Source organism: Lobosporangium transversale, assembly GCF_002105155.1.
Source record: "Lobosporangium transversale strain NRRL 3116 chromosome Unknown BCR41scaffold_23, whole genome shotgun sequence".
Lineage (NCBI taxonomy): Eukaryota > Fungi > Mortierellomycota > Mortierellomycetes > Mortierellales > Mortierellaceae > Lobosporangium > Lobosporangium transversale.
Genome location: NW_019029001.1, coordinates 195568 through 210399, shown reverse-complemented (window position 1 = coordinate 210399; position 14832 = coordinate 195568). Strand labels below are relative to the sequence as shown.

General features: G+C 41.0%; 5 protein-coding genes across 5 annotated transcripts; 3 read left to right on the top strand and 2 right to left on the bottom strand.

Annotated features, from left to right (window-relative positions):
- Positions 1–2166: 2166 nt before the first annotated feature.
- BCR41DRAFT_371493 (H(+)-ATPase) lies at positions 2167–5089 on the top strand (the record flags this gene model as incomplete). Its single annotated transcript, XM_022026609.1, has 2 exons — positions 2167–2493; positions 2693–5089. 2 exons carry the CDS (start codon positions 2167–2169, stop codon positions 5087–5089), a joined length of 2724 nt encoding a protein of 907 aa, XP_021880437.1.
- A 70-nt stretch (positions 5090–5159) lies between these two features.
- Positions 5160–7390, bottom strand: BCR41DRAFT_355501 (maintenance of mitochondrial structure and function-domain-containing protein). The gene is made up of 8 exons (XM_022024496.1): positions 7280–7390; positions 6929–7011; positions 6653–6787; positions 6464–6552; positions 6021–6345; positions 5812–5912; positions 5643–5711; positions 5160–5533 (listed from the first exon to the last, which is right to left on the bottom strand). The coding sequence occupies exons 1-8, from the start codon at positions 7348–7350 to the stop codon at positions 5453–5455; spliced, it is 954 nt and encodes a 317-aa protein (XP_021880436.1). The 5' UTR covers positions 7351–7390; the 3' UTR covers positions 5160–5452.
- A 122-nt stretch (positions 7391–7512) lies between these two features.
- BCR41DRAFT_355498 (P-loop containing nucleoside triphosphate hydrolase protein) lies at positions 7513–9304 on the bottom strand. The gene is made up of 6 exons (XM_022024495.1): positions 9077–9304; positions 8787–8906; positions 8442–8529; positions 8216–8325; positions 7989–8123; positions 7513–7818 (listed from the first exon to the last, which is right to left on the bottom strand). The coding sequence occupies exons 2-6, from the start codon at positions 8880–8882 to the stop codon at positions 7657–7659; spliced, it is 591 nt and encodes a 196-aa protein (XP_021880435.1). The 5' UTR covers positions 8883–8906; positions 9077–9304; the 3' UTR covers positions 7513–7656.
- A 359-nt stretch (positions 9305–9663) lies between these two features.
- Positions 9664–11872, top strand: BCR41DRAFT_355496 (hypothetical protein). Its single transcript, XM_022024494.1, has 8 exons — positions 9664–9776; positions 9874–10374; positions 10479–10562; positions 10663–10762; positions 10879–11051; positions 11149–11212; positions 11320–11374; positions 11485–11872. Exons 1-8 carry the CDS (start codon positions 9760–9762, stop codon positions 11811–11813), a joined length of 1323 nt encoding a protein of 440 aa, XP_021880434.1. The 5' UTR covers positions 9664–9759; the 3' UTR covers positions 11814–11872.
- Positions 11873–12868: 996 nt separating this feature from the next.
- BCR41DRAFT_355494 (hypothetical protein) lies at positions 12869–14325 on the top strand. Its single transcript, XM_022024493.1, has 2 exons — positions 12869–13154; positions 13253–14325. The coding sequence occupies exons 1-2, from the start codon at positions 13073–13075 to the stop codon at positions 14101–14103; spliced, it is 933 nt and encodes a 310-aa protein (XP_021880433.1). The 5' UTR covers positions 12869–13072; the 3' UTR covers positions 14104–14325.
- Positions 14326–14832: the final 507 nt, after the last annotated feature.

The window sequence follows — 14832 nt, the reverse complement described above, 5'->3', positions numbered from 1 at the left end:
TGTGTTTGGCTGCAAACCGCAGGTTATGAGAAGCGATTATAGTGTTATTAGCGATATCGCTATACGTATCACAAAGGGGTGTTTGAGCTCGTTGCGTTGGCAATGGCTGTCGTTACGAGCGTGGATGCTTTTTGCTGCCGCTTTCTTCGACCATTCATGGTAACCGATGGCTATGAACACCACATGGACTATGAGCCATGTACGATGTCACTTTCTCGTACGCCAGTGCGGCTTTTATAACGATCAGTGATGTCAGCATGAGACGGCTTGTTCTCGGCGGGTTTGATCACTGAAAGCTCGACTAGCCATGGAATTTGACCAGTATAACGAGAATTTCGACGGTCTCTTGTCATTGTTCTTCACGCGCTCCTTACTAATCATGGACGCATTGTAGCGAAGGCAATGGATCATTGACTCCAACTTGTATCCTCATAGTACTTACCACTTTCTCCCCTAATTCGAACTTTAAAAACATTAACAGCTGCTTTGCTTGTATATGAACTACGTACATGTCCTAGTTAAGCCTTTAAACTACAAATGTCAATTGGAGGAAGTACCAAGATAGTGAGTCGAATGACTGCTCGTCTAAAAGAAAAAGGTTGGACAACTGTTAGCCATAGCGATGCAAAGAAATACTCCATTAGTAGTGTTCTCCAGGCATTGTTAGGATCATGAGAGCTAACAACTTGCTGATTTGAATGAAGTAGTAGAGGGATAAATATGTAGTTTTGAAACATGCCCCACCAGGATGTAGGCTATTTTTTTCTAATCCTATTGACATCAAGGTGGCAGCTAGTAAAGTAGATCAAGTGCTGCGCATCTGACAGACACGACACTCGATTTTCATTTTTTTTTTTTTTTTTTTTTTAATGTCTAGAATGATTCAGTGGCAGACCTTCTTTTTTCAACATCTCTAAGAAGCTTGCAACAAGGAGACTAATTTGATTGCGAAATATATCCGGTCATGACCAAATGAAGAGAAGACAACTAATCCCGCCAGCCATTACATCAATAAAAAAAATCTTAGTGTAGCTTAAAATGTCTTTTCAAGTTTATCCTCTTGTTGATGGATTGTCCTCACCACGATGTAATTTATAATACAACCTTCATTAGGCCGACATTGCTGATATCATTTTCATTTACAGATATATATATATGATTGTACAGTCTATATATACGATGCACAAACACTTGATTGCTCTGCTCCAGACTTGTTTACGTTTAAAAGATCGACTCGCCCATATAATTTTATTGTATTCTTGATGGATAAAATGTCTCCACCGTGTTCTGAAAGAATGGAAGTTTGCATCATTTATTTGTATTGCCTAATGTTGCACAGTAAACAAAAAAAAAAAAAAAAAAAAAAAAAAAGCCGTTGTAATGACGAACCACATGTTCTGAACATTTGTTTATCAGGAAAACTGCATGATTTTTTTATTCCATCTTGTACGCTTTATTTGTTTCCTGTGCGCGCGTGTGTCATTGAGCACAAAACAAACATGTGTAATGGCATCAGCATGATCAGTGTCAGTGATACAGTTATACCCAAAAAAAGACATGAGTTGGGCTGGACTGAGCAATTTAATCTCGTCTGCATCCAAATCTTCAACCCTGTCCAAAAAGGGCGGCGGATCGGATCATTTGATAGACCCGCGTTAAAAAAAGCATCAATTTATTAAACTGACAGACGTTTCACACCATAACTCCATCATCTTTTCTACTATTTTTTTTCTCTTCTTTTTTTAAATTAAATACTTTCACTCTTGGTCAGCATCCATTCGCTGGATGTTGTTGTTGTTGTTGTTGTTATTGTCTCTCTATTTCTTTCTTCATTTATAACAACAGAATACCTGAGCGTATCTTCTTTTGATCCTCTGCATCCCCATTTACGAACACCTGCACACCCTTCTATACCAACTGCCGTTTTCTTTTCCATATTTTTATCATTATCCTGATCAAAGACAGCCTAAACGTGTCGGGGTATGTAAGAATTATCAAAAACCTGTATCCCATGACTGTTCCATCAACGCTCTCAATGCATAAAACATATTCACAAAATTTCAGTGTGCTATGTTATGAAAGTGACAAGTGTATAAAAAAATATATACAATTTAATGCCTAATGAAATACCACCAATATTGCTCAGCGTCTACACCCTGAATAGGTATGGCTATGAACGAAAAAACAGAAATTCAGACGCAGGATGCGCCTCCAGTAGTTGTAAGCAAAGAAGACAAGATTGGAAACGTTGAGATTGAAGAGCAAGTTCACCATGAGCATGTTGAGGAAATATCGCCTGAGCTTGAGGCACTGCTTCATACCGATCCCGGCCAGGGCTTAAGTGACGATGAGGTTGCTCGACGGCGTGAAACTTTTGGCCGCAATGAGTTAATTGAGAAGAAGCGCCATCCTTTACTCAAGTTCCTCAGTTATTTCACAGGCGCCATTGCTTATTTGATTGAGATTGCTTGTATTTGTGCAGCAGTTGTTGGTGTAAGTATAAAATTGTCGCCTCTCACCGTTGTGTCATTTAAAAGCGCGACTTCTGTACTCGCTGAAATGGATGGAAGACAATGTCTCTTTCCTTGCTCAGTTGGTATCCTAAAACTGTTTTATAACTGGCTTGACTCACTTTTCCTGCCTTTTATTTTTATTTTTATTTTTATTTTTTTTTGCTGTTTATTCGACATAGGATTGGCCTGATTTTGGCATTATTCTGGCCTTGCTGTTCATCAATGCCACTATTGGTTTTGTTGAGGAAGCCAAAGCAGAATCGGCTCTGGACGCTCTCAAACAAACACTAGCATTGAAAACTCGTTGTTGGCGTAACGGTCATCTAGTTGAACTTGATACTTCTGAACTTGTGCCTGGCGATGTGATTATTTTGCGTCTTGGCGATATCATTCCTGCTGATGGCCGCCTTCTTGGAATTGGCGCCACTGGCGAGAGCACTGAGGGCGATCTGATGGTTGACCAGTCTGCTTTGACCGGAGAATCATTGCCTTTGGCAAAGAATAAGGGCGCTACCGTGTATTCTTCATCAATCGTCAAGCAGGGTCAGCAAATGGCGGTTGTGACAAAGACCGGTGGAGATACTTTCATTGGACGTGCAGCGGGCCTTATGGCCGTAGCCACTGAAGAAGGCCATTTCCAAAAGATTATCAACCGTATCGGCAACTTTTTGATCTTGATCACAGTTGTCCTTGTCCTAATTATTCTCATTTACCTCTTGGTCGATAATCGAGGTACTAAGGAGGGTGAATTCAAACACGTTCTCGAACAAGTCCTGGTCCTCACTATTGCTGCCATCCCTGTCGGTCTTCCTACAGTCATGTCTGTGACCATGGCAATGGGTGCCAAGGAGCTCGCGCTTCGCAAAGTCATTGTCAAGCGTCTGACAGCTGTGGAGGAAATGGCATCGGTTTCTGTTCTATGTTCTGACAAGACTGGGACATTGACACTGAACGAGCTGACTTTTGACGAACCTTACTTGACCAACAACTACACATCAGAAGATATCCTACTATACTCTTACCTTGCGGCCGAGCCTGGTGCTAACGACCCCATTGAAGCTGCTGTCCGTACCGCTGCAGAGGATCAGCTTGATATTCTCAAAGATCGTACACATAAGCATGATGTCCCTGGATACAAAGTGACGTCTTTCCTACCCTTCAATCCAGCGACGAAAATGACACAGGCGACTGTCTTGAATTTGGACACTCAAGAATCTTTTAAGGTCGCCAAGGGCGCTCCTCAAGTTATTATTCGCCTTGTTGGTGGTGACGATGATGCTGTCCGTGCTGTTAATGCGCTTGCAAAGCGCGGTCTCCGTGCTCTGGGTGTTGCGCGCACCAAACGAAGCAGTTTAGAGGAGTATGAACTTGTTGGAATGATTTCGTTGATTGATCCCCCTCGCCCGGATTCTGGCGAGACTATTCGCCGCTGTAACGATATGGGTGTAGATGTTAAAATGATTACCGGAGACCAGCAGATTATTGCCAAGGAGGTCGCGCATCGTCTGGGTCTGGGACGTGTTATATTGGATGCTGGTCACTTGGTGAATGAGGATAAATCTGAAGATGAGATCACAGAACATTGTATTCGTGCTGACGGATTCGCGCAGGTCATCCCTGAGCACAAATATCGCGTTGTTGAATTGCTTCAGAATCGAGGTATCCTCGTTGGGATGACAGGTGATGGTGTGAACGATGCCCCAGCTCTCAAAAAAGCTAACGTTGGTATTGCTGTCCACGGATGCACAGATGCTGCTCGTTCTGCTGCTGACATAGTCTTGCTCGCTCCTGGATTGTCTACTATCGTTGACGGGCTATTGACCTCTCGAGCTATTTTCCAGCGTATGCGATCGTATGCTCTCTATCGTATCACCTCCACAGTCCACTTCCTTATATTTTTCTTCTGTATCACCATGGCTCTCCAGTGGAGGATGAGGCCAATATTACTTATTCTAATCTGCATTTTGAACGATGCTGCCACGTTGGTAATCTCGGTTGATAATGCAAAGATCTCTGCTCATCCTGACAAATGGAGGATAGGCCAGCTCATTTTCCTGTCTATTGTGCTTGGTGCACTCTTGACTGCCCTCTCGTTTGCTCACTTCTTTATCGCACGTGATGTCTTTGATGTTTCTGAGCATCAGCTAGAGGCCATTATGTATTTACATATCTCCTCTGCGCCTCACTTCGTCATCTTTTCGACACGTCTCTCTGGATACTTTTGGGAGAATATCCCCTCACCAATCTTCTTTATTGCTGTCATGGGCACCCAGGTTTTCGCAATGCTGATTTGTGTATATGGCGTGATCGTTGGTGAGGCTATTGGTTGGCTTTGGGGTATCGCTGTCATTGGAATTTCTCTTGTCTATTTTGTCATTCTCGACTTTGTCAAGGTCTTCATTTTCAAGCGATGGAACTTTGAGTTCACAGCTCATGCATGGCCTACAAAGGCTCGTAGAGAGAAGCTCGCTGCACGAAAGGCTCGTGCAATCCAACAAGACCATGTTTGGTCTTCTATTGATCAAGTTCGTCACCTTGGCCTCAAGATCAAAGCTATCGAGGCTCTTAAGGCTTAAAAAGAAAGAAAAGAAAAGGCTCTACTTTACATTTATACTAATCAGAGTAAATATTAATATATTTTTAAGCCATCTATTCCTTTATTTCATTTGCTTATGATATTGCATACTACATAATCGTCTACGCATATTGAAGAATAACATGCCAGGATAATTTATAGTTTCAGATCAGTTATTGCTGAGTGGTTACAAACTTGGAATCTCTCATACCTGGAAAAGATTCATAGGAGTAAATTTACTTGTGTAATAGTGTAATAGTAAAGCCACTTGCTAAATGCTTGTTTATTCTAGAACAAATGAACAAGAAGGAAGTCTTCATACTTTCATCAACTAGGTTGCAAATTGCTATAGTGCCACTAGCAATTAGCCGAGCATTCCGCGTCGGGGGCGTCCGTGACTTTGGTGAGTTGATGTGTTGGCAACAATATTAAATTTGTCCACCATCTAGTTGCAGCCAAAGCAAAACCATAAAAATAAGATTTAGTTTTAGTTATTGATGGTTATAAACAAGATGGTATTAATAATATAAATATGCTACTATTGATGTAGGTACCTCGCTCATCACATAGGTGCCTTTAGTTACTGTAGCCAGATATGAAGTCAAAAGGACATCATTATACTCCTAAGGAGGTCAATTTATATATAGAAAAGTACAGTTAGGATTTGTATATAGGGATGATAAAGCAATGGATACTGAGAACAAAATATGGATAAGATTCTACCGTCATAAACTCTTCTTCGAAAGCCTGTCCTGAAATAGTCGGTAAACGATTGCATAAACTAGAGATTTGTCTTTCCAAGTCATGATCCTTGGGCACACGACCTAGTGCCATGATAGTGATATAGAGTTAATATGCTGATTCCTGTGTCCTTTTTTTATTTTTATTTTATTTTATTTTATTTTTAAAAAAGAAAAAGCAAATTCTATTACCTTGAATAGAGTCTTGGAGGTATTGGTGGAGTAGTTTGATGCGGGTATCAAGCATTTTGACCGCATTCTTTTGGCCTGAGAGATGGGCCACAAGCGAGCTTTCACCCTCTTGATGAGTTGATGCATGAGCAACATGATCTACCGCAATTCTTTCAGCCTCGCCAGTTTCTACCTTGTATGATGCTTTAATAAACATTGGTTGAGGCTGGTTATCAACAATATCGACAAGCGATTCGTATACTGTGATGGGTAAAGAACGAGCGGGCGTTGGGATCTCATTGGGATCCAACTGCAAAAATAATGGACTTTCGTTGTATACCGAAAGCTTGCAAATCATCAAAGTTCAATATATTAACATACAGAAAGTATTAGATAGTTGATCATGAATACGAGGTGGGAAAAAGTAAGACATGTTTCTAGCCTCGTACTGAAGAGGACTGTACCTGTTGAAGCACATCAATATCAATCATAGAAGGCTTAGAACCGATGGTATACCAACCTAGGAAATCGTAGGCCGGGAACACTTGACGAACTAGTTATTTCCAAAAATCTTGTCTCAGTAAGTCTTTATGAAAGTTGAGAGAATCCATGCTAGTTATACGCATATTCATGATACATTAAACTTTACTTACATTGTTCTTGTTTTGTTACAAAGTATTCATCGTGGATTCGAATTGAGCCAGTTGGTTGTAGAGTGAACTGAAGCTCATACGAGTTGAATATCTCCACTTCGCGTCCAGTCTGAATGCCCAATAATGCACCAATGACTATGATACAAAAGATTATAAAAAAGCCGCCGAGAGTTTGAGCGAGCATTCTTTACTTGTTTGATATATAGCAGGGTGGAAAAAAAAAAAAAGTAAAATAAAAATAAAAATAAAAAAAGTAAAACAGAATCTGAAGTTTACCATGCACAGGCTTGTTATTGCCTGCCCGCTGTATAACGTTCCTTGTATAGTGGTCAGAGATATTGAGCAATGTCAATGGATGTCTAAAGTGTCCAGAGAACCGAAAGCTATTAGTTCATAATCGCGCTTGTCATTACATCGAGTCACGGCAGGTGGTGAGGAGGTTTAAGACATCAATGGGAAATAGACCATAGGCACCATTGTGAGTGAAGACCATATGCTTGTCTGCGATGCCAAGAATCACTGCAAAATCGGCTATTTTTCTTAGAATATGGTCATTGACGCTGACGCGTCAGAGGTTTTCATCATTCGAAGAAAACATTCTACTGCCGTCCAAAATGGAATACATACATGGCAATGTGCAATCCCGAATTATTAGGCTGGTTTAGGACGACCGATGTAGTATCACCGACTGCTGCCATTGTGAGATGTTACGAAGTGAAAGGAATACAGATGTGTCCATGCAAAGAGGCACTCTTGTAGTGAAGTTGCGCCACCATCCTGAAAAGGTGCATGTGACTGCACTACAGCCTCAAAGTTCTTTCTTTTCAACATTGCAACAACAAATACATAGAACAAGATGATACTGGTGTATTTTTTTTTGCATCTTATCTAACTACTGTTCCAATGTCTACAGATTACTTTGTTCACTGCCTTAAATGATTGTCCGGTAATAGTAAGAAAACGACCGCATTTGATCCACTGGATTTCCAAAGCATATGTGTTCTTCAGAGAACAAGGCAGGTCTTACCGCGCGAGCGTCCACCCTTGGGTTTGGCCAAAAGCGATGCTCTGGTTGCGCTTTCAAACACCTCACGCACACCTTCACCTGTCTTTGCAGAACACTCGAGATAATCTCTAGCCTTAATATGGCGAGCGACCTCCAAACCCTAAATCATAAGATGAACCATTGTCGAAATAAAAAATACAGAACACGAGTTAGTTGTGTGCGTATGTAACGAAAAAGTAACATTACATGTAATAATAAAAGCTTGTTCAGATCAATACACCTAATCCAGACACCTAAAACACCAAATTTGTTCCTTTTGTAGATACATACTCGCTCTGGTGTGACAGGAGCCTGCTTAGTCTTTGCTAACTCCTCAATAGTAGTCCTGTCAAATCGAAGATCCTTCTTGCAGGCTACAAGAAGAATGGGAAGCCCGCCACAGAAGTGCTGCACCTCAGAATGCCACTACAGATAAAAATGAAAAATAAAATTAGACTACAGTCATAACGATAAACTACACTTTTTATCGTTACTTCTTTTAAGCACTATTAATATACCTTCTCCTGTACGTTTTCCAGGGAATCAGGTGAGTCAATGGCAAAGCAGATGAGAATCACATGAGAGTCAGGGTAAGAGAGAGGACGAAGACGGTCATAATCCTCCTGACCTATTTAAAATGTGGAAATGGTGAATGTAGGGCACATGTGAGGGAGAATACATCGTTAGGACTAAATTGCTCGATCAATTCACTTGCACTTTTTATAAACTAAAAAAAAAGCATACCAGCAGTATCCCAGAGAGCAAGTTCGACATGCTTGCCATCAACTTCGACATCAGTCACGTAGTTTTCAAAGACAGTGGGGACATAAATCTAACAAGGAAACAAGGAGATTGTTTTCAAGGATGAGTATATTTTCGACGAGCATTGATGATGTGAATGAACAATTTGTAACAGCATGATTCCAAGCTGCTGCGACATGCTCATGTTGCAATTATATATTACATATAGTCATTGAGTAGTGAATAAGTCGGAAGAGAAAGAGCAGTGTGTAAAAAAATTAAGAGAGAAAGAAAGAGAGAGCAATACTGCGCCAGAAAAACAGAACAGGATTAGATTGGACAACATACCTCAGGGAAGGTTCCCTTTGAGAAGACGATAAGGAGACAGGTCTTGCCACAAGCACCATCGCCAACAATAACGAGCTTTCGACGGATTTCAGTCATGTTTAATGAGAAAAGAGATGATGTCTGTGGATAAGAGAGACGTCAGAGGGTCATAAAAACAAAGTCGGGGCACGTTTTTGTTAGCGTCACGGATGATGAGAAGAGCCATGAATAGTAATGAAAAAGGAGTATTATTTTTTTTTCTTCAACAAAACAAAAAAAAAGTGCTGATTAAACAAGGAACTGCAACCTACATGGGATGCACAATCGAAAAAAGGATAGATGATATATCTGCTAGGAAAGAGAAGGAAAGAGTGAGAGAGTTAAAGAGAAGGAGGGGAGTAAAAGGATGAGACGATAAGAACGTGATGGATGGAAGGATGATGATGACAGTGGCAGTGATGGGAGAAAGCCAAAAAAGAATAAAAAAGAAGGTTTTTTTATTTTAATGAATTTAGGGGAGAAGAGATGGGATGGATGACAAAAGAAAAAGAAAAGAAACTGACGAAAATAAAAAATAAAGGAGCTTTTTGCAACGATACACTTTTTCCTCACACATAAAAGCATGTGTCCAGTCTGGAAATTTACTCTTTGTCGTCACAGCACAACATTTGGATACATGCTGCATTAAAGAAACAGCCAATTTACCGTACATGCCATCCTGTACATGTACATAATAACCACATGTGCCCATTGATTGCCATGTATCCCGTGCAGGTCTAGTGTCAATCTTCTTTTCTCTAGCGTCTGACAAATTAAATAGTCAAATCAAATAGTTTTCTTTTCTGACTTGCTGACTGCCTCTCCACTGCGCCACCGTTCTTTATGATAAACACAAAAAGAAAAACGCGTTCTTTCTCTACCCCGCTAACTAACAAGCTCTTCGTCCTCCATTGTCCTGATTCACACACGCGTCTCCATCCTCCTTATTCCCGCCATGTCGTTATTTGCAAGGCAAGTTCATCTGCTTTAACAGAGTACATTTTGTTTCGTCATTGTTATCATGTTTCATTTATTCTTTTTTTTTTTTTTTACACGTATATCATTCCAGCGCATCCACTCCAGTTTCAACAGCCTCAACAACATCTAATCTCTTTGGCTCAACAACGCCTACTACATCAGCCCCAAATCTTTTCGGGCCCACAGCACCAACAACCTCATCCTCAAACCTTTTCGGAACGACTCCTGCTTCCTCAGCCCCGAACTCTTTCGGAACTTCGACTCCTGCAATATCAACTACTGGTCTCTTTGGCTCAACAACGCCTGTTACATCGACTCCAAGCCTATTTGGCTCTCTCGGCGCTACATCCACATCCGCAGCTGCTACATCCGCTACATCCGCACCAGCTTCCACGTCACTTTTCTCTTCCTTGTCCACACCAGCGTCCACTTCTGCAACTACGACCCCAAGCTTGTTTGTCTCTGGACCATCGACCATCTCAGGCACCTTATTTGGCAATCCAAACTCCACAGCCGCCTCAAATGCTTTAAGCAATGCTGCGAATAAAAATACTCTATCAGCATCCGCATTGACCGGAGGGACGACAACAGTGTAAGCAGCAATGATATTGCTCAATAATGTAATTAATATGGCAAAATAATTCTCCAATTAATGGCTTTTCTTAAAAAAATGATTCATCTCTTCATTCTTAAAAGTGTACTCACACCAGACACCATTGCAGGGTCAACGAAATACACGGAACTCCCATCAGACGCTAAGAACACGCTTGATCAGCTGCAGTAAGTGCTAAGGACTTGCATAGAACCTACATCCAAATGCTATTAGTTCATACAACAGGATACATAATTGTAGAGCGAGTGGCTCATTCAATCTCCACAGCTCCTTTTTACAGGGCCAAATCCATTTATCAGCCACACTCACAGCGAGATCGTCAGATTCACTAGACAAGATTTCAAAGGATACCGAGGAGTTATCCAAGGTTCGTGCTTCATAATCCATCATGCTCTGCTCTTTTGCTTTGTAGGATAAAGGGTTATTTGTGACCGGCTCGCCTGACTAACCCTTATACCTCATGGACAACTCCGAATTCTGAAGCGCTTGGTAACATTGAATGATGCACTAAAACGTGACACCATGGTAATCCAGGCCTTGCAAGATAAAATCGATAAAGAGCTCAAGCAAGCCGATTCTGCAGGCAGGATCATTGAAGCCTATGCCAACACCTCCCACGCCAATTTTCTTTACGCAGGAAATAATTCCGCAGGACAGTAGGTCGCTAGTATTCTATACATGATTATTTCCATACAAGGGTTTCAAAATTCGCAGAATCTTCATCGAACACTTTTTTCGTTTATTTACAACTAGATATTTCATGGATCAATGCCAATCATTTGAAGATCAACTTCGTACTTTCCGAAGCACAATCGAGGTATTATATACTTATCGAAGTCTAGTTGACTACGAAAAATGTTTTTATCTAAAACATTGTTTATTTGATTTTTTTTTTTTTTTTTTTTTTTTTTTTTAACCCAATAGGATATCGAGCGTCATCTTGTTTCCTTTAACGTTAAGCATCCGCATGTCTCTCATGGTATGATTTTTTTCATTAAGGCTTTTTCTCTTTTTTCTTTTGAAAGTTTGATCCACTTCATTTTGCTCAAGTCCCAAACACTTATACTGTGTATATTTATCTACTGAAAGCTCTGCCTGAAGTTCTGAGAAATCAACATGAAGGATTTCTCGCTGTAGCAGGAAAGGTGGCCTTACTACACGAAGAGGTTAAGGACAAAGAAAAAGCCTATTTAATGTTCCGGCGAAAGTTCTTTGACGATGATTCAGACCCTTTTGAAGCCAACAGCAAACATCGCAAGACAGAGGCCATCAGCCATGGACAACCACTTAAGAGCAGTGGTCGATCTCTTGAAGGGCAGAGATCATTCAGAGAGATCGCTAAAGAAACCCTCAGACCTGGCAACGCCAGTGCTCCTGGGGAGTTTGGTCAAAAATCCCTGACAAGGACTCTACGTTAGAGTCCGGATGAGGAATCATTGACTGCATCTTCATATAGGGAAAATAAAGCATACTGTTGATTCAATTAGACGAGCGCCTGGCATTTGCAAACGATAGTGATGGAAGTAGGATATAGCAACAGACGGAATGCAGTATTAGATGAGCCCACATAAAGTTAAATACATTTTATAAACTCTGAAACTAATTTTTTGCTACAATAGATTACCTTTTTATATCTGTGAATGCAATTTCCATTTGGCTAACATTGAGGTGGATTGCTATACTTTGCCATGCTTGAAGGATCTCGCTATAAATATATACATTATACAGACCGATAGATGTGGCTTTTTTTCTGGTGAGGATAGAATGGCAGCCAAGGTTGGTCACATCACACATAGCCATAATTTTGTCCACTTATGCCGAAAAAAAAAGAAAGAGAAAATAGAAAGAGAAATAACAAAGCGAAAAAGAGACGGATGACAATAAAGGGAAGAAAGAGGAGAGGAGGAGGGGAAGGAACCGATTAGATACTGTTGAAGTAGCCAACTATGAGCAATTGAGACGAACTGGTGGATTTGGGCAAAGCACGACACCTGCCTAATCTTACCTGTATAAAATCATTCTATGAATCCCTTTTTCAGATTTCTGACCTATTTAGCTGACAGGAAGAATGCATTGGCAAAGATGAGTCATTTCGAGTCCAAGAGCATGGTTACACTGAACTGTGCTGCTTTGCTTTGCCCAAAAACATGCACAACAAAAGGTATAAAAGGACTTTGATTCCTTCTCTTCTCTTTATCACTTTAACAACCCATCAACGTCGAATCCCATTTTTTAAATATAACTATATTCATATACTTACTACACTTTCATTTCCCGAATCCTGATTTTATTGTACTTGTCATCATGGCCCCCTTCTCTGCTTAAAAAAAAAGTTGATATATATCGTGTGCCTTGTCCTTTAACCTTTCTAGCTTGACTTTTTACCTTTTGGAGCAAAAAAGAACGGCAATCTTCCCCTTCTTCGCTACCTCATTTTTAAAAGACTTTGATACTTTGTCTCATTTCCTTTTTTTTTTTTTTTTACCAGCCATAATCCAAAAATGATTTGCGCCTTCACTACTCTCCCAACAAGCACCATTCGCATCACTCAATCCCTTTACACAAGAAGAACCACAAGAAGTAGAAGAACTCATTTAGTTTTACTAGTATCTTCATTATAATTTCTACCATTATATTCAAGTACGATCTACGTTATCTGGACGTCCTTCAAGTCTAAATGGCTGCTTCTAACAATTCTTTACTGGCCAATGCCAACACACCTCAGCTTGCTGACTCACTTGAATCTGCCTTGATACAGTGTAAGCTTTATTTATTTTCAGTTTTTGTGACCAATCCATTTAACCATTTCACTCAACAGATCTGGCTCTTTCATTTATGACTCTTTAACCTTTTGTAGTCAACAAGCTTGCTGCCTCAGTTCAACATCCTGTTACTGTTCCTAATCCGTCCAATGCAGGTAGAGGTTTCGATGAATGGCTTGCAAACGATCTCCAATACGGGGCTCTGCTGGTTGGCGATGAAACGCCTCCTATTACCACAGCCAGTCCATATTCATTCGAAGACGAATCACCTTTACTCAAGTACGAGACAGTATTGTCAATTACTCCTGTGCCATCACTTTTCGAGCGCCCCAATACATTTCAATCTCACCCCTGCGGTATGCAAGGCCTAGCAGCCCAAGAGTTTGGACTCGGCCCAATGGAGCTCTTAACACCTCATGGACTGACAACCAGCCGACTACAGCAAGCAGCAGCAGCTCTCAAAATCCCTTGGAGCCAAGAACTTAAGACTGCAGTGCTAGAACAGACTAAGAAGCTCCCCCTGAATATAATTAGCTCTATCGCTCAGGAAGGCATATTGTCTTCATCACAATCATCTACTGCTACAGCGGCTACGGCTATGACTATGGCTACGGCTACAAGTACAGCCAAGATTAAGGCCAAGACCACAGCCAAGCGCCCTTGCAGTATTGACGAAGAAGAACCAGAGGAAATTCTAGCTAAGCGTGCTAAGAACACCGATGCCGCCCGCCGGTCCCGTCTCAAGAAGTTAATCAAGTTGGAGGGGCTAGAGGCTAAGGTGGCAGAGCTGGAGACCATTAAACGTTGCCTCAATACGCGGGTTGCAGTGTTGGAAACAGAGAAGAATGGCTTTTTAATCAAACAGGCTGAGCAGAATGCAAGGATTGCCCAGCTCGAGGCTAAGATTATGGAAGCCCATCTTGCTTTAAAGACTCGAGATCTATGATACTTTTATTATTATTTTTTAGTACTGGTAGTTGTTATAGTAAATATATATTTATGTCTACAATGAAAAGCTATAGGGAAGTAGCATGCTTCTCCCCAAACATCACAATAATAGTGTGGCTACAAGCTAGAGGTGTGGGCACTAGACTAGGCTATTGGCGGGCTCGTTTCTTCTCCGTAGAGGCCAAGACTCGAAGCGTTGCTCCATACTCACTGGTGAAGCAGGCCTGCGGAAACTCTTGCTGGACTAGTTCAAGAGTATATAGTTGGGATGCGGTGGTTTTGAAACAGGTGATTACATCCTTGTCAAAGGTAACAACATGAGAAAAAAAAGCCTTTTTTATCAAAGAATGGGTTCAGATGTCGCTCTTTGCTCTAACAGCCTATTGCGTTAAAGCAGATATATTCGTTGGCTCTCAAGTTCCGGCATCAATGGCGGAGATAGGAGTGATGTAGTTGCATGCGCTTATTGCTTGGAGTAAAAGCTATCTAAGCACCCTTTCTTACTGGACGGTGCCTTGTTAATGGTGATATTGCGCAGCGCCTTGTGGATGGAGGGAGCAGAAGCGAGAGTGGTGGTTTTTGGCGGTCGTTTGGTGTGTGTATGTGTGAATTTGATAGTTGATACCAATCGCCAAAATATATGCATATAAAATTACAGATATCAACATGATATACGAAATTACAATAACAGAAGCGAGATTAATACCGACGCGTTTGAGTTTTTTTC